The sequence below is a fragment of the Melanostigma gelatinosum genome, assembly GCF_949748355.1.
Source record: "Melanostigma gelatinosum genome assembly, chromosome: 16".
Lineage (NCBI taxonomy): Eukaryota > Metazoa > Chordata > Actinopteri > Perciformes > Zoarcidae > Melanostigma > Melanostigma gelatinosum.
In genome coordinates, this window is record NC_136649.1 from 23205864 (window position 1) to 23224981 (window position 19118).

Below are 19118 nucleotides of genomic sequence, written 5' to 3' on the forward strand. Positions count from 1 at the left end.
TTTAGACTATTTTCCAGAAGGTGAAAAAAAGAGAAAAAATGTGACGGGGAACAAAGTGTAAGAACAAAAAAACACAATTCAAAAATCAGGATAAAAGACATAAAATATGATGTCACATAAATATATTTTATTCGAAGCAAAACACGGCTAGCTTGCAGGAGACAAAACAAGGAAATGCATTTAAAGTAAGAAGGTATTTTAGTATTTTATTGAAACTTCTTTTAATCCCATTCATGTCGAGGCTGCATGTATGGAGTCTTAAAGCTTCTGTTGGTCTCTGAGCACCAGACTCCCTTTAGAAAACCTCTCATTGTGCTGCAGCAGGGTCTGACAGTCTGACCCGCTCAGTCCTGCATCATTTCATCGGATTCCACCAGAACACGGTGGCACGCATGACACGCATTGAGAATAACTCTATAGAAACAGACCATCTTCTCTCTGATGGTCCCGTTCACTCTTATAGGTCATATAGAGGCATCGAGATCAAACTGAGACTGTTTCATGCAGTTCAAAGTTCCTCACAGTAACTTTGAGTGCAACACTTCTACTGCAGTGGTTATTCTAGTGCTGTGAGAGAGAAATAAATAAAAGGAGCGAAAGCACAGAGTTTAGATGTGGAGAGGCTGGCTGAAGCAGCGGGCAGGTGACGGCACATATGGCACGCTGGTCAACAGGTGCTGTGGTGCAAGGCAGCGCTGACAGACAGGAAGAGAAATGAATGTTTGGTGTCAAATCCCTCCTCTGGCTTCTGTCCGCTGTCAATGAGGCGAAGACAACCAGAAGAGAGCAGAACAGTGAGAGGAAAACAGAGGAAGAACAGAAGGATTCTTGGCCGGGATGCAGGACTTACTGTATTACAGCTGTATTTAATAAAAGGCTCAGCAGCGTTGATCTGACTGGGGGGAATTTCCCCAAACATCCTGCAGAGCTAAAAGGCCGGTGGGATCCCTGTGCTGCTCTGATTGAGAGCTTCCTGTTTCAAGCACTTAACGACAACCTGGGGAGACATTTAACTTCCAGGTCTCCCAGCTTGGACGCTTTCCTGCAAATCATTCTTGATATTCCCAACATTCACCTGCCACTGCTACATCTGTGCCAGAGCACTCGATTTTTAAAGCTGCTTTGATATATTCTGACCACTAGGAGGCAGAGAAGCTCCAGAAGGAGCTGGCAGACAAAAAGCCCGGACATATTATCACTTTATCAAGTTGTTATAAGCAGATTGTTATTAACTGTCCAATTTAAAGAGTAAGTTATTTACAAAGCCATGTATGTTTCCTTGTGAAGCCTCTCATTTACAAATCACTTCACCGCAGAAAGACGTTTCAATGAGGAACCCGTGCGTCTCTGACTCTGTCGTCTGAAGGCCGCTGCCTCCACGAGGAGCGTGAAGATGGATATTTGTATTAAATGTACAGGCTGCTGTTTATCTTCTGTCTGGAATCATGTGTGTTGGTAAAGTGAAGCACGTTGTCTTTTCACTACGTCTCCTCACGGAGTATCAAATGACTTTCATTCAGTGGGATTAAAGAAAGGTAATTGTTATCTGTTAATAGTGCTGTGGAGCTGTTGAGCGTGTAAAATTGACAAACGTTGTAAATTAAAACACTTACAAAAATGTGCCAATTGCTACAATGGCTTGATAAGACTTCTATAATCTACCACAAAGACCAGGCTGATGAAACTTGGACCCTGAGAACTTTGCAGCATTAGTGCACCTGAACAATTCCCAAGAAATGAAAGTCAGCCTTTGCAGCTCTGTTGCACTCGCCACCATGTGGCAGGTCCTCAAATACAGCATTGGCATCGGCTCATCCGGTCAATGATTTGCAGAAAAGGCCATGTGATGTGTACCAACGTGCTTATCTAATCTCTCTCTGTTTGCATCTCAGTTATTACCAGCCATAATCAGGTGAGCACTTTTGCTTCTGAGACATAAGCACAGTTAGGTTTCAGTCTCCTGTGTTCTGACTGATGAGGACCTGAAGACATGGCTCCGACACTGGTGAGTCTCCTGCTGCTGAGCCCGGAGGAGAGGAGCGTTAAAACAAGCTTGTATTCTTACTGGCAGCATGTTTAAAGACGTACTAGTCTGTCGATGTGATGTAAATATTCTTGGATTACAAAGTATCATGACTCTACTTTGAGTCTGCTGCTGTAAAGATAAACGTTTCCGTTGCAGTCAAAGTAAGAACTGAAATAAGAAGAATTGAGAACACGAAGAACAAACAGGGTGAAGTGACACAACAAGTGAAATGTGCTGACATGTAAAGGTTTGTCATGTAAGACATCCCAGTGTTAACTATGTCTGTCAATGTACCTTCGTTCCACAACACGTGATGCAAGTTCTCAGTAAACAGGGTGTTCCTTTCCCTGTTTGTTTTATGAGTTGTGCAATGGTACATTTATTGATGAAGTATAATGTCAGGCAGATCCAACAAACACGCTGGAGGCTTTTCATCATAAAACATTTTTACAACCGTTTTTCTTCCCCATTTTCTCTCAAAGCGTACTTTGTTAATGTCCATGCTGACGATCTCGTCCTCGCAGATTGTCGCAGTTAACACGTAGTTGACATCGTGAAACGTCACAGGTTATTGACAAACCCTCGTCAGTAAAGATAAGTCAACTTTTGGTTTGGCGAAGGAAAGGAACGCCGGTCCCCTGAGTAAAGGTTCGATGTTTGTTTGACCCGTCCACCACTCCTCGCCTCAAACTTAAAACTAGATCTGATAGCTGAAGGGTGCATTGTGCGTCGGTATCAAGACACCGAGGGCCACTGCCCAGCGTCGGTATCTGACACCCGGGGACTGAAACCAGACCTTTAAGTGCTGACCACTCACACTGACTACATGCCAACTTTATTGTTCTTATCATTTATTAACGATAATTGTTTGTCTTATCATGTTAGTTTGACCATGGGGCAAAGCCCGGGGACCTGATCGAGATCTTCCGCGGAACGTATGAGCACTGGGCCGTCTACATCGGCGGGAATGAAGTTGTTCATTTGATTCCTCCGAGTGAGTGAAGTGCTGCTGTTATGACATTCATCTTGAGCGACCGTCAATAAATTTGCCTTCATTTTGTTATCAGCCAATCACGTACATGTATGTAAAATAACAGTAAAGACAAAAACGAATTTCCCTCTCTTAAATTGTATCCCTGTTCTTTTCCAAGCTGCTTACCTTCTGTCCTGCTTGTCTCATATGTAACACACACACACACACACACACTCACACAGGTGACGACTCGAGCCCTTTTGGGAGCCTGTTGATGCTCCTGGACAGCAGCAGGGTACAGGTGAGGCGCCAGAAGATCTGGGAAGTGGTCGGCGGCCACCGTTTTGAAATCAACAACCTCCTCGATCACAAGTACGAGCCTCGAGACCGCCACGTCATCGTGAGGGAGGCCTGCAGGACGGTGAGCTCGGCGCAGCCGTACAACGCCGTCACTCACAACTGTGAGCACTTTGTCACCGAAATACGGTACGGCAAGTCAGAGTCTCGTCAGGTGGGTGGCGACTTTTATACTTTTGTTTGCATAACTGATTAAGATGCATTAAAAAAAACAAGTTGTTTACCTCTGTAAGTCACAGCAGGTGTGCTGATTCTCACAGAATACAGTAAAGGATCGTTTTCTGTCCAGAAGAAACTCAGAGAAATAAAAGTAATTCAGCTAAAAACAAACTTCTGTAATCGTAATCGTAACAGTCGATAACATATGCAACAGTAACATATTTCATTAATATTTCGGTGGGAGGTCTATTTCAAAGCTACACAGCCCTCTGTGTGTGTGCAGCCGGATACTCCACCAGTTTACCAGGAGTGCTCGCCTGTAGAGACTTCTCCTGACGAGAACGCGCAGCGAGGGGGTCTGATCGTTCTGGCCCACAGCTGAATCTATTTGAGGGTGCTGATTGGCTAAATTGTATGTCACTCATTTATATTTTGAATCAGCAATTGGCTAAACTGCTTCATAGACCCGCCTCTTTTGGGCCAAAACGATCAGGCCCCCCAAGCTGCGCGTTCTCAGAGTGTCTACACACAGAGAGAGAGGACGAGCAGGAAAAGCATATATTTTGCGCAGATATCACATTTTACACACATTACTGGGTACATTCCACAGTTCAAAAACACAAATATTGACAATTTGTATAATTTATGATAATTATAATTTTTTTTTTTTTGTGTGGCTCATGGTGGGGCCATGCCCCATGGCCCTCTATTGACCAGCCGCCACTGGGTCCTGAGTGCATCACGGTGAAAAGGCAGACACAGAGGAACAGGAGACTGCTGAGTAATGTTGTTCTTACGGCCTAATTAAGCGCTGAAAGGGTTAAAGGGTGTTCATCCCCCGCCGTCTCTGTGCCAGCATCGTGCTGCATCACAATCTACCACTGTTCACATGTGGACCCCTGTTACAGCCGGGGCAGGTGGTGCAGAGCAGATTCACACAGGACCATGTGATCGACATGCTGTGTGTGCTCAACCTCTTGTTCCTCTATCTTCGTGGGGACCAATTCGATTTTTAGACCATGAGAGAGGACATTTATTAAAGTGAGACATTATTTAGGAAGCTTGGACAGTTAATAGGTTAATACTTGGTTTTATGTTACTTTAAATGTTTTAGCTGTGATGTTTAAGGACTGGGGAATGTATTCAATGACGGTCCTCACAAGTATCAAAGTACAAAACGTGTGTGTGACTGTTGGCAGCTGATTTGTGTGGCGACTCGCCTTCGTTTTAGACAAACTGGGGACAATTGCACGTCCCCACGACTATAACTTTACAAGTTAGGGTGAATAGTTGGTTAAAGGTTCGGGTAAGAGCTAGGTTATGGTTAGGCTAAATCTCAATGTAATGTCCCCAAAATACATGACTGTGTGTGTGTGTGTGTGTGTGTGTGTGTGTGTGTGTGTGTGTGTGTATGGCCGACAGCTGAGTCAGGGATCACTGTAAAAAAGGCCCTGCAAAAACTTTATGTGCATCATGTCAACCAACAGTCTTGTTTAATATTTAAACTCTCAGTTTAGAAAAAACACAAATTAGATCTGTACAGAAGGAAATGTTTCAGTTGTGAAAACTATTTTGGAACTCAAATCTAAAAACTGTGAATTGAGCATCTGGCACGCTTTTGATAATGCAGGTTTGTAGTTGAATTTGAAACATGTATTGAAAGTGTGTAACCCACAAATGTAGCTGTGCTACTGTTATCTGACAAGGCACGCGGACGTTTCTTCTGGGACATGTGTCGTTGCATGCATGGATTTTAAAGGGCTGTCCCCGACTGAGACATCAACAGGAACCTTTATCTGCAGCTGGCTGGATATGTTGTGAAATGTCTCCCAGAATAGCTACAAAACCCTGTTCTAGATAAATCTCAGATCAAATGAAGGCAGAGACAAATACAGAGTTGACCTCATGTTACATTTTAAAACTGCATTTTGAGTGATGACACACAGTACAGTGAATCGCTCCTTCTAGTTTCTAGCTTTCCTGCTTTAGACTCGAATCTTAATGCAAAAAAATGCCATTTCCAGATTCAGGCTGACTTTTCTAACTTAGTCAACAACACTAAGAACACGTTGGCGATTTGGCTACATTTAGCTGAAACACCTTTAAATCCTCAACAAACAAATAAAATCAGATGATTTGGATGTTTTTTGCAGTGTAGAAACAGGCCTCGGGGCCGGGGCCAGGCCAGTAAAGCTGCTAGCAGGTGGGGCCAGTTGGGCTCGCCTGGTCCCCAGAATCTGCACAGCACCCCACATTGTTCCTGAGGTCACCGCCTGAGAGCTGCATGAAATCCAGAGAGGGCTGCAGAGGCTCGGGTCGTGGGACCGGCTCCAGAAATAATAGAACCTCGTACTCTACGTTTAAGGAGTCGGAAGAGATGGCTTATCGTGGCTGATCATTAGGCTCAGAAATAATCACCATGTATAACAAATGTGCAGCGATGTCATTGGCGGCCCTGATAGAGACAACGTGCAGTTTAGTTATCACTCAATTCGTTGGTTTCCATCACCACATGCATGGCTTGTTCCTGTGATATCAGCTGCATTTGGAAATTTGGCAAAAACAGGAGCTCAGCCTGTTGCCAAATAGAATTTGTCCCATTACAGCCAATAATAGCTGGCATTATGGCACCAATTACAGACAACTGTCCAATTTTGAAACAATACAGAACTTGGGAATTGGTGTCTTCACCAATTCCACCAAACCCATTTTTAAAGATGAAACCACGGCGATTGTCACGTTCTGCCTCTCTGTCTCTTATTAGCAACAAGGCCCCTTCTTTGCCTTTTCCCATCCATCCACCAGATACCCTCAGCCTGTCCCTCCTTTCCCAATCACTGTTTTCCATTGTCAGTTCATCATTGTTGCAGCGTGGTGTTTCACTGCCTGTGTGCCTGTTACCTTTACGCTTTAAGCTTCATCACGTCGTGGACAAGAAGGCGGCCGAATTGTCACATCTGACAGCAACATGGCGGTACAGGAGGGAAGAGAAACTTTGAGAGACATAAAGATAGTGTGTCCTCAAAAGCTGCCAGCAAACACTGGAAATCACTGAAGCGACTGATCGTACGGGTTCTGTCTCGTCAACTTCGTTAACGTTGACAAAAGCAATTTGTCTGAAGTTTGAGAGTTTGAAAAAGCTTGAATATAACTGACAATACATGCCCTCGGAAACAATGCAATCCAGGGCTGAACCATCAGGGTTGCCCCATCACAATACCACATCGTAGTAAAACTGTACTTTGGGCAATTAGATTTCTGGCAAGTGGAAAAAAACCATTAACGTTGAAACCTAAAAGAATAAGGTCAGATATTAAAGTGTTGAATGTTATAAATGTTTGCATTTACTCCAAGGTTGATGCATTCCCCTGAAAAGATAAATGATTTCAGAGATGCTTTAACATGTAGTTCCCTAAACTGGAACAGTTGATGTACTTTGCTGTTAAGTCACGGTTACGAAACAGGACTTGCTATCGTGAGTTTCTATTGTGAACTGGGCTCAGAGGCAACACTGGACCAACATGAACTACTACAGTGAGTAAAAGGCCGTAGCAGCCGGAGATAAAAGCAGCGTGACAGGCGGCCGTGGAAGCCAAAAAGCAACTACCTTTGGTGTCTGTGTCACTTCAGGATATATGGCTTCCCCCACCGCGGCCTGTCACAGCTAACTTCTCACGTTCAGATACCCCCGAGAGGCAGACAGAGGAGGGGAGGTGGTGCAGGCCCCCGCCAGGAGTGCTGTTTAACCTCCAAACTTCTTCCATTTGGTACAAAGATGTCATTGAGACTTGTCTTTGCACCTGCTCACGTTGTGGAGGAGATGGCAGAAGTTCTTCCTGTGTGTCGAGGGGGAGGAGGAGGGAGCACAACAGTCCCCCATCTCCCTGCTGAAAAACAAGCCCAACAAACGCTGTTTAAAGATCTCTTTTTTTCAAAAAAGGCGAACTGCCGCCATGCCAGATAAGTCAACAAATGAGTGCCAGTGAAACTTTGTTCATCGTGTGAGGGGCCTTTTAGTGAGAGGTTTGTGTAGCGAGAGGGGGAAAGGGATGAGGAGGTGGATTTAGGACCACATAAAGAGGAGCGCCAGGAGGACGTGGTTTGGAGACCACCCTAAACGTAAGGTTTCTCTGGATGCCGATGCCCGCTCAGGTGGCAGCAGTTGAAGCAGCCACCACTCCCCCTCCCCCGCCGGCTCACAATGAGGAAACTGTTTCAACGGTATGAGGGCTCAGCCTCTGACAGAGAGAGATTAGAATAACAATGTCCCGGGTTAATGATGTTTGTGCCGTTAAAGGCACAAAGTCATTACTAAAAAAGCCATTAGGGCCCCGGAGTCAAAGAGAATGAAAGGAGTGTTTTTTCACATCGATTATTTGCAGCGAATTCTAAACAGAACAGAGATGAACACACAACACACCAGCGGCTCAGTGGCCCATTTCATGGCCAGTTCTTGGTGTTTATCATGCAGCTATAACTCCTGTTTTTAGTTCATGCGATAGTGGCCTGTTTCATGAATTAGCTGCAGTTCCTTTCAGGCTTTTCACCCGACTTCTTCACTCGGATCCACTCATCATGCAGAGCCGAGTCGGCGCTGGCAGAAGGGGGCAAAAAAAACAAAGAAAGACAAAAAACAAAAACAACGAGGCTTTGAAGAAGGCCGAGCTCGCAAAGCTGTATTTTACAGTTGGATAGCACATCAGAGGCACGAGCAGCTACAGGTCTGCCTTTTTGAGGGATATGCAACGTATACTGCATACAACGTCGTACTGCGGCATCCAAAAAGAGCATTCTCTTCTGAAGGCGAGCGGAGTGAGCCGTGCTCCCAGGCCTAATTCTGCTTTGGATCGCAAACAGAGAGCTGGTTTCAGCGGAGCAGCGACGAGCAGAGGATGGCTATATCTGAAAATAATCAAATGTGACATGATTTCAGCTGTTATTTACATTCACATTATAGGCCGACACTATCATTTAGAGTGACTTAGTGCATAAGTCACTCTATAAGAATAGGTTTCCTTTCCTTCGTCCTTGAAGCTCGTGTTAATAGAGATGTGAGACAAAACGCTGGTCCAATAGAAGAGCTGAGAGAACCCTCATCATCGAATGTTGTCCTTTGAATCATGAATATATTCTGTGAAAGCTGGTTCAACACACACAGCAGAATGAACGATGTTCCCTTGAACACCAACATACAAAGCAGCCAATAGACATTTAAATGCTCAAAATACAGTTCTCAGGCAACATGAAGTTAATATTTCTGGATACTGATAAAAGATTTAATTGGAGAAATAACAGCCGAGCTGTCAGGCTGCATTCACAGCTATCGTTGCTGCAATAACACCAGTCCTCCCAGTCATTGGAGGCCGCTGTAGCGGGAAAGTTGAAACCGATAAAAAATGATCTTCAAGTCTTCTTCAATACAGCATGATGTTCATTTAGTAAATGTCCAGAATGCCGAACATGAGGCTTCAAAACGTCCACAAAGCAATCGTCACCGTGACTACGTCCACTTCTAGAATACAGTCTGTGGTCCGGCTGCTGGGAAATGAGTGCGTGAAGCTGCCTTCAAGTGCGGTTGGAAATGTATACTTGTGCTACATTGGGGGTTGCCAAACACAGTTGGCCATTTCAGTAGCACTCTCACAACGCCACATAACCCGAGGCTACTTGCTGCGCCGCCTGAATGCAGCCTCCCTCATCCCGACGCAGCGCTACCAGGCTGATGAGTAGTCCTGCAGAGCTGACATCCGTAAAAAGATGAAACTGTTCAACATACCCTGATACAACAGTTCGTATGATATCTTGAACTTTCCTATGAAATCCAATTTCTGCTTGTTACATGCATTCGATCTTCTCAAAATAAACTTTTGTCTTCACAAGAAACAACTTTGTTAGGTTCAGGCAACACAACTACTCAGTTATGTTTTGCAAAAGATCGTCGTTTGGGTTGAAATAAATACGGTTGAGGAATTAAACATGAAGATGTGAAGGAGAATATTCGGTGCAGCTATTGTTTGGTTTGACTGCTGGTTGCTTACATCGCTGGCCACACGGAGTTTACTCCACTGCGTTTTGAAGTTGATATGAGTTTCAGCTGCTTTTACTGTAAAAGTAAAGTTTGTCTGAGGCACGTACACCGTTGTCTGCTTGTAGCTAAACCTACGGAATGTAATGCAGCGTAATTTGTAGATGTCCCACATTATCATTTCGTATGTTTTCCACGTAATCTTGAATGAGGAAGTAAGCACACACGAGGCGGGCGGGGGATGGATCCAACAAACGGCCATCATTCAGCCAGGAGAGGCCGCCGTTTGTTCCCCATGTGAATCGGCAATGTTGATTACCCCATTGTCTCTAAGATTACATTAAATCAACATTTCAAGTTCCTGCATGGATCACGACAATAGATGCAACACATAGTTTAGACTTTGGAGAAGCAAGAGGTGGTGAAAGGAGTCTGTGATAAAGAAGAGAAACAGAAATGAGGTTGCCTATTTCTGTAAAAGATGAAGTTTGACACTCAGCCCTCATCTAAACGCTCACAGCCTCCCTTCCACGGCGGCTTGGAGAGGTGACCGGGGAGCCGGAGGAGCTGAGGAAATGCCTGTGGCCGAGCCTCTTATTTTTCCACGGCAGCGTTATAAACATATCGAGCAATAACATCTCCTGTATGTTCCCTCTCTGTCCGCAGAGCTGCGGCCGGCCTCTCCAAAGCAGCCCTGTGTTCTTACGGCCGCTATGAATGCCTCCTGTGTTGTGCGTGTGCACACATGTTCTTATCTGTCTCGTGCCGGGCTCACATGTTCGCCTGTGCATGCGTTTGTGTTTGCCTCGAAGAAGCATGCGACGTATAATAAGTGCAAATGTTTATTTCCAAAGGCTTCCGGTGTAAACGATCCCCGCTCGGCCAAACACAGGTCGACTCACGGAGCCCGGCGCGCGGGTCTAAATAAGTCACAGAAATAGACGGGAGGTAAATGGTGGCGCTTGTGCGTCAGCTGAATGGGCCAGACTGTCTCCGAATCAGGAATAAATAGGGCTTTGCATACACACGTTTGCAGCTCAGCCTCCCCCCGAACCAGAAGTGGTAAAGCAGTAAAGCAGCAAGTTTACCTCTCTGTGTACATTTCAATTTGATTGATTATACAGTTGAACCATTCAGAGAAGCAAATATCACCGTCACTTTCATCGAGTGTTGATTCTGGCGGTCCCTGTGGACAGACGTGGTAGTGTTTCAGAGCACCAGAGTCCCTTTAGAAAACCCTCTCATTCTACTGCAGCAGGTCTGCCGGTCTGCCCCTCTCAGTCCTGGTTCTGGTTCTCCCGTGACTCCCTTCCCTCCAGCGGGTCCAGCATTACGGCCTCGGTCTCCTGGTGTCGGTGTTGGTTCTCTTACTTTGTGCTTTGGTACTAAAAAGGTCATTTTTAGCCTTTGGAAATCAACAATCAAAGCTATTTTTATGACAGACTCATTTGTCATCGCAGGAAACAATACTTCATACACCACTATGCTCGTCAATACTTTGTACTTTGTCTGGAGGCTCTATTTATTCCTCCGATTTTACAGCAGGCCTAGCAGCAGCAGGAAAGACTTGTTTTGGATCCATCCATCCTTCCTCGTCCCCGATGTACCAATACGGAGAGAAACACATCTGAAAAGTTTCAGCTCAGTCCTTTTGGAGATCCGCTGTGCTATATGCATTTGAAAGTCCATGAAAAACAGCATGGGTGGCAAAAACAGAAAAACAAAGCAGGCTACAAGTTGTATGATGAGACCTGTGAGTCAGGGACTGTTCAGCGTTTTCTACATGTTGAGCCTCTTGACAGTATTATCATAGAGCGTCACACTGTGCCACCGCTCTGCTTCTTATTCACCACTTCTTTTGAACGGCTCTGTGGTTGTTGCATCCTCCCTGCTTCTGGATGTCCCACTTGTCATCTGTCTCTCTTTATTGATTTCAATTTTTTTTGTCTTATGATGTGTCATCTGTTGACAGCAGGGACATATCATCTCTAAGAGCGCGACGTGCAAAAAGACATACACAACAGAAATTATGTTTTTTTTATGTCTAAGTATCTGTCATTGTCTTTTTTCTGCTTTTGCCTCTTTTTATATAAACACCATAAGAAAAGCATCCGTTAAATTGTTCACGGAGTGTTCGTGTCTGTGTGGCAGATTTGCGCAGATTGAAATACATTTCTAGCCCAAAGTCATGACAGTGACAGTACTGTACATAACTTGCTAGTAGGTGAGTCAATTTAACGTCAACTAACAAGCACGTGTTGACACGCCGACACGTGCGCCCACATGCTCGTCATCGCGTAGAGCTTAGGCCACTGCTCATTGGTGTGAGGATCTGTTGCATACGTGCCTTGTGTTTAGAGTGCATGAAGAAATTAAAACGTCATTCATGAAAACATGAATGCTTTTAATCATATTTGGAACATGGTCTCGTGGTGCACGACAGCATCTTGTGGCGGAAATGAGTATTAACAAAACACACACTCAAAAAACAAAACTGCCAAAACCTTTTTCTCCTCTTAAAAACAGTGAAGTAAGTAACTTCTAAAAAGAAATTGTTTCCCGTCAAAACCTTTATCACAGCAGATAAAACTATTTAGATTTAGAAAATGGATCAGCAGAATGTTTACTCTTCTTCCCTCTCAGGGTTTCCGTTCATCCAACAAGACACAAGCTACACCTGAATAAAGGTGGAGAACATCTGCCATCACACCGAAAACAAGCCAGAATAATGATCCACCCTCTGTTGTTAGGTGCTGAACACTTTATTCTGTTTTTGTTCAATTCCTCTTCATGCAGGATTTAACACTGTATTATGTTCTACGTTCCATCCTTCTGGTTCTTGAACTCAGACAGCAAAAGCCAAAGTCACAAACTCAAGAAGCTGCATCTTCACCAGAACACGTCTCTGCTGAGGAGCTCCAGAGCTCTTCGCTCCGCATCTCAGCTTCTCTCACATACATTTGAGTTTGTGAAGCAGTTTTGTCGGCGCACGATGAGCCCCGGGGATTATTGCCACAGCCAACCCCGATATTATAGAATTACAGTCAGACAGAGCGACTCCTGGTGCTGCGCGGACAATTACTCTGCGGCCTGATCTCAGTGGAAAAGCTGCATTAGAGAGAAACCTCCGTCTATCAGATGCTGAAGAACGGGGAAGTGTTGGCAGATAATGTGTCAATACCAACCAAAGTAACCACAGCGGGGCTCAGAGGGGGTCCGACTCCGCTCGATGAGAAAGTTCCTCTCCAAGAAGACATGCAGCACCGCTGGCTTTCTGTCGATGCAGACAGGCTCTGCTCTTTTACACATTTCTATTCCTCTTCTCCTGTTTTAAGACCTTACAGCAAGTTATTTGCACGATTGCAGGTCTAACTGTGGAATCTCTGGGTTAATGTGATCAAAAGCTATACTTCAACCTCTTCAGAGACTTTCTCAATCTCCAGGAGCTGCTGGAGTAAAACCACATTGTCGCGGATATCTGAGGTTTGACTTCATTCAACGACCTTTGACAGCAGGGTCGAGCTGCCGGTGACGCCTCGTGATCGGACTCGCTGAGCGGTGAGCTGCCTCCATCTTGTGGTGAATGTCTTCTCCTACTTTTAAAAACCCTGAATATTCTCATTTTGCCACAGAAAGAAGGCGGCTCCAGGTGGCAGTGCACCGCCACAAATCATTTGATGAACAAAGCCACAGAGAGAGAGAGCCAAGAGATGAACAGACACTCAAGTACAAGGCTGCAGTAAGAGACAATGTCCTTATTGAAGGAAGGTAAAAACATGAATATGATCATTATTTATTATGGTAAACACAATTCAATGTGACATCTCATGTTCAAAGGGGACTTAATAACACCGTCGAACAGAACAAAGACATGTTTTACTGAAGCAAACATTAAAAATGATCTGAAATAAAAACATTATTTTGATGATTTATTTTAAAACACAGAAGAGTAAAGAGGTTCAGAAGAGGAAGTGATGATCCCAAGCCAGTGAACCAACATATAATAAGTTGATGTACACAAGCAGCAGGTGACTCAGATATTATCTTTATGTTTGCATGCGCTTCAGTTGGTTTATTGTTGGTCAGCTGAACTCTGAAAGCTGCTCTGTCCCCTCAGAGACGCTTTGTCCTCTTGTCCACCAGTATAACTACATTCTTCAGATACGCTTTTATACTGTATTTCATTTCATATTTTCTCAATTAAGTTGTCAATTTGAAGGTAACCAATTATGACTAATCAACCATTTTGACCAACTAATGCTGCGCAGCCAAACATTGTTCAGTCTGACAGAAATGTATTTAAAATTCTATCTAAACTTTTCCAAACATACCAAATATGTCTGGCCAAATCAAAAACAGAAATGAAAGTGCTCCATGAGACCGATTGGAGCAGCCTCAGACACACAGGTGTAAATCCCTGTACCCGTGGAGCTTCAGTTGAGTTACAATGAGAAAATACAAGATACTTTCACCCAGTGTGGATTGATATCATAATTAAGAGCCAATAGAAAGCGGTCAATGGAGAGGGGAAGTCCCGCCCCTTCCGGTTGACCACCATGGCGGACTTCACTCCCATCTTTGCTTCATACAGCAGAGCCGGTTCCTGGAGACATTCTGTTCTATTTACATGTCAGTTTTTGATAATAATAGATAACTTATTTCTCCGTGACAAGTGGGTAAACCCACTCCACCATGAGACGTGCTTCTCTTCACTTAAACCCAACTCATCGAATCAGATGCTCTGATGAATCTGGAGTCAATGCAGGTGAAATACTTTACTTTGGATTTGCAGAAATCAAAAGTCAGCTGGCAGACTGGTCCAGGACTGTGCACTGATCTTTGTAACAACACACAGCTTGGTAAGTTGTATACTTGTAATGACCGTTGCTTGTTCACGATAAAATGTACTTTCACTCGTATCTTCGTCGATTTTTCAGCTGATAAAATCAAATCTCTCATATTAATAAACCCACTTTTTAGCAAGCACCTACGGGTGATTTAGTGTCATCAATGGACCGAAGCTGTTTGTCTTTGGACCGTGGGAGGAAGCCGGAGAACCCATGTCTGCATTTCCAGTGTGAGCTGCCAGCATTCAAACTGCCTTTTCTGCAGGAAATGAAAGCCCTTTATCCCGGCTCTTCAAGCCACTTCTCTCCCTTTGAGAGCCTGGTTTGGGACAAACATAGAGGCTTTGGGCTTGGTGTACCAGGACCACCATGTATGCATGTGTAGGGTAGCGGGACCACCAATTGTTAGCACGGAGGCACCAGAATCTACCAGAGTACTAGAGGCATGAACTCGATTTTGATTCCCTGTGTTCACCTCTATGGGCAAGACGGCCTGCACGAAAGGGGTTCCAGGACTCCCTTTTACATTTCTCTCAGCTGTCAGCATTCACACGGCCTTTTCTCCAAGAAATGCATCCTCTAGTTATCTGTAGTTGCCTCGATTGTCATCAGCATGGATAGATGCAATATATTAATCATGCACTAATGTAAGTTAATTGAGTTTTATGGTCTATTAGAATTTGTCGGTTGTTGTTGTTGGTTCAGTGCCTCATAATTGAACTTTCATTTACAGTTTTAAATACTGCACAGAGTGCTGAACAGCACACTCACTGGGGCCCACTGTCATGAGAACTTCCTCGTTGGTGGTTTGTCTGGACCGGCTCTCCAGCCCAATGCCCCCCTTAGAGGCCTTAAGCCCTGATCCCTTACGGACTTATCTGATGTCACCTGGTAAATGTCTGAGTGTGAGAAGCTGTCAGGGTGAAACGGTGTGAATACGATTGGGACTGTGCTGCAACATGTCACGTTATCACCTAACAGGTTATGTTCAATTGTGTTCTATACTTTTTACTCCCTGAGTTGAAGGTCTTCCAGGCTGTTGGGTTACGAGATGAGAGTTATTGTCAAATTTACTTGTTTTTGTCAAAAAAAACCAGCTTCAATAACAGATGACATGTTGCATAATCTCTGCTTGCGTTCCTCTGCTTGTATGTGTTTTAGGTACCTTCTTTAATCCATAATGTTCCTGTGCAAATTAAAAGCCAGGCTGAACACCTTGTGCCGTCCTCTTTGTTTTCCTTCTTTTTCTACGTCTCCAGCTTCCAGGCTTCCACTGGTAACCCCGTGGTTAACATGACATTGCTCTGACTTGTGGGTAATTCCCTCGGGCAAAGTCTGCAGAAATGTGGATTACGGAAAATGTTCCTAAATGTCTGCAAGAGAGCCCTCAAACACTCGATTTGACAGTGGGACAGAACGAAACCCTCACAATCTTTGCGGCAACGCGTGTCAAAGTCCGTCAGTGGGATTGGGCCTCGTCCTCTCCTCTCACTCCCCAGACCAGCTGCCCTCTAACCGTCCACTAGGTGCCCTCAGACTCTCTGCTGGTCACCTGACAGCCCCTCCCACCTACACACCTGTTCCCACTTGACCTCATCAGCCCTGGAGTTTATAACTGGCCTGCTTTCATTTTAAGAAATACCATAAACACAGGGTGGGAAAAAAGTAACGAAAGATGAGGCAGCTATTTAGCATTTTCTGTAAAAGTTGTAATCTACATTATTGACACAAAGTTACTGTTAAGGATTGATTATTTGCTAAATCACACACTAAATCCTTTTCAATATTAGTTGACTGAATACTCCATCGGTTTAGTAGCCAAGTCCTTTTCATCGCTGATTTATTGCAAACAAAATAAATTCATTCAGCTTGATTTTGGATGAAAGAAGAACATGAAGTGAGTGCAGAGTTCTAGTGTCAGAGGAAGTGGTACAAGTGATGAGTCTGATTCCGGTTGGTTGTTTGCTCCCTCGCAGACACCCTGACCCCAGCAGCAGGAGGCTGCTGTGTCTCTCCAGGACGTTTTTGATCTCACTGTTGCTGAATGAGGCAGAACATGACCACACCCCCTGTTACTCATCGTGTGTCTATTGGCTGCTGGGAATCATCTGGTGCCTGGATGTGGCTGCTGTCAGGGGTTTATACTGTTAAAAGTCCTCCAAACTCCTCCATCCTCCCTGACACTTGTTGCTGCTGCCCTGCGCAGCACCGGGAGAGGCCACCTGAAAGCGCTTCAGCATTTCCTTGAAGGATTTTTTTTTTCCCGCGGGGAGTGATGAACTCCATCGACCCTCAGTCCCATCACCAGCACCAGCACCACACCTCCCCGACCGTCGGCTCTCTCCCACCCAAGGGCGCCCAGGAGGCCCCGGCCGACATGGCCGCCGTCTACTGCGACAACCTCAGCAGCATGTACCACCAGCAGAGCCTCCAGGGCGCGCAGAGACCCGCCGGCTACGGCCTCGGAGATTACGCATCGTCTCCAAACCCGTACCTGTGGCTCAACGGGCCGGGCGTCAACTCCTCCGCCTCTTACCTGCACGGGAACAACCCGGCGTCGTTCATCCCGCCCTCCTACGGCTCGCAGCGACAGTTCATAACGAACTCACCTGGCTTCGGCGGGCCCGACCTCGGCTGGCTGTCCATCGCCAGCCAGGAGGAGCTGCTGAAGCTGGTGCGGCCGCCGTACTCTTACTCCGCGCTCATAGCCATGGCCATCCAGAATGCGCACGAGAAGAAGCTGACCCTGAGTCAGATTTACCAGTACGTCGCCGAAAATTTCCCGTTTTATAAGAAGAGCAAAGCCGGCTGGCAGAACTCGATCCGGCACAACCTGTCTCTGAACGACTGCTTCAAGAAAGTGCCGAGGGACGAGGACGATCCAGGTACCTGAACGCACCACGGCAAAATGTTCTTCTGAACAACACGTTTTATTTACAGTTTACTCACCGGAAAGCCTCAGGGTGCTTCAATTAGTGGGGAATTATAAACACGAATACAAGTCACTTAATTCACATTTTGTTTCTTCCTTAAGTCCTTAACTTAAAAAGGAATATATATATATATATATATATATATATATATATATATATATATATATATATATATATATATATATATATATATATATGTATATATGTATATATGTAAATATATACAATACTCCAAACACTAACTGATGCTGTCTAGATATCGTATTTATTTTAAAAGCAACACGTTATTTAAAATATGGCAAATATTGTAGCTGTAATACATGTGGAAAGTCAGGTTTCAAAGGTTAAAACAGAGATATTCTAATAAATTCATTGGAATTAATTCCAAAGGAATTTTAAACAACACAACATATGAACACAGAGCAATTAAAGGCACCCTGCCTAAATATGACTTAAATACAGGTGCATGTATTGTACTCGAACATGACAGGAATGTTGTTTTTAATCCTGTTCTAGATCAGGAACTATCATTTGTTGTGATCGATAACTTGGAATTGTATTCCCAATGTGTTCAGACATAACTGAATGGGGAGATGCTGAAGATTTAAGTATAATTGTTTTTTAAATATTTTATTTAGACTACATAACTTTAAAAAGCTGATATGAGTTCTAATATGTCATTTGTCTCATCTTCAATTACAGGAAAAGGAAATTACTGGACGTTGGACCCAAATTGTGAAAAGATGTTTGACAACGGAAATTTCCGCAGAAAAAGGAAAAGACGTTCGGATCCGAGCAGCTCAGGAGGAGCGGCGGCGGCGGCGGCGGGGGCCACACAAGTGGAGGACGGCAGGCCAGCGGTGGCGGCCTCGTTGAAGCCCTCAGACAGTCCTCAGCTCCTTGGGCCGCCCTCTCCAGAGATGGAGGCCATGAACGAGAACCACAAGAGCTCGTCGTCGTCTTCGCCGTCGGGACCGGCCTCGGCCGCACCTTGCTTTAACAACTTTTACAGCAGCATGTCAACGCTCGGCTCGGGGGCCCCCGGCCGGCAGGGGTCCCTGGGACTGGTGAACGAGCTGTCGAACAGGAACATTACGGCCCTGAGCCCGTACCACCTCAACCACGGCGGGCAGGACGCGGGGGCACCGGAGCACGGGGAGGGCTTGCATTTCAACCGTGGAGTGTACTACAACACGTTTGGCGGCGGGCAGAGCGGACAGTTCAACAGCCACTTCTACAACAGCTTCAGTGTCAACAGCCTGATTTACCCCAGAGAAGGGACAGAGCTATAGGAGCGCTTCACCGCCATCCCTCTGAAACACACGTGCACACTCACGTGCACTTCAGCAGAGCGGTCAGAGAGCTTCCTGCGTCGTGAACGCAGCGCTCCCTTCACTGAGCAGTTCACGGAGATATTAGAGAGTATTTTAGCTAAAACTTGATTTAAGTTGACAAGCACTCGAGGAAACACCGGCCGGAAAGTCCAACAAAAAAAATGAGCACTTATCTTTCTACTCTTTTTTTTTTTCTTTTCTTTTCTCTACATCAAGGCTCCTGAATGCTGAAATATTCTTGCTGAGTAACAACCACTGAACACTTGTGTCTTCTGTCATATTTTGAGCATCTGCTTTACGTTCTTGGCAGTTTCAGCAGAGCGCTTCTCTACTCTTGTAGTCAAAGCCGCTCTTTGGTGTTTAAGATGTAAACGTACTTTTTGATATAGTTTTGTTGCCAGTTTTGCCAAATCGAGCCCCATGTCTCTTTGGAGCAGCCAAATTCTTGCAGTTGATTTTTAAAT

The 19118-nt window shown here is 44.9% G+C and overlaps 2 protein-coding genes across 2 annotated transcripts; both read left to right on the forward strand.

The window, feature by feature from the left end:
- Positions 1-1990: 1990 nt before the first annotated feature.
- Positions 1991-4531, forward strand: LOC306790514 (phospholipase A and acyltransferase 4-like; the record flags this gene model as incomplete). Its single annotated transcript, XM_079286837.1, has 4 exons — positions 1991-2005; positions 2912-3020; positions 3242-3510; positions 4424-4531. 4 exons carry the CDS (start codon positions 1991-1993, stop codon positions 4529-4531), a joined length of 501 nt encoding a protein of 166 aa, XP_079142963.1.
- A 12131-nt stretch (positions 4532-16662) lies between these two features.
- On the forward strand, positions 16663-18612 carry foxi2 (forkhead box I2; the record flags this gene model as incomplete). Its single annotated transcript, XM_079286445.1, has 2 exons — positions 16663-17272; positions 18023-18612. The coding sequence occupies 2 exons, from the start codon at positions 16663-16665 to the stop codon at positions 18610-18612; spliced, it is 1200 nt and encodes a 399-aa protein (XP_079142571.1).
- Between the last annotated feature and the right edge of the window lie 506 nt (positions 18613-19118).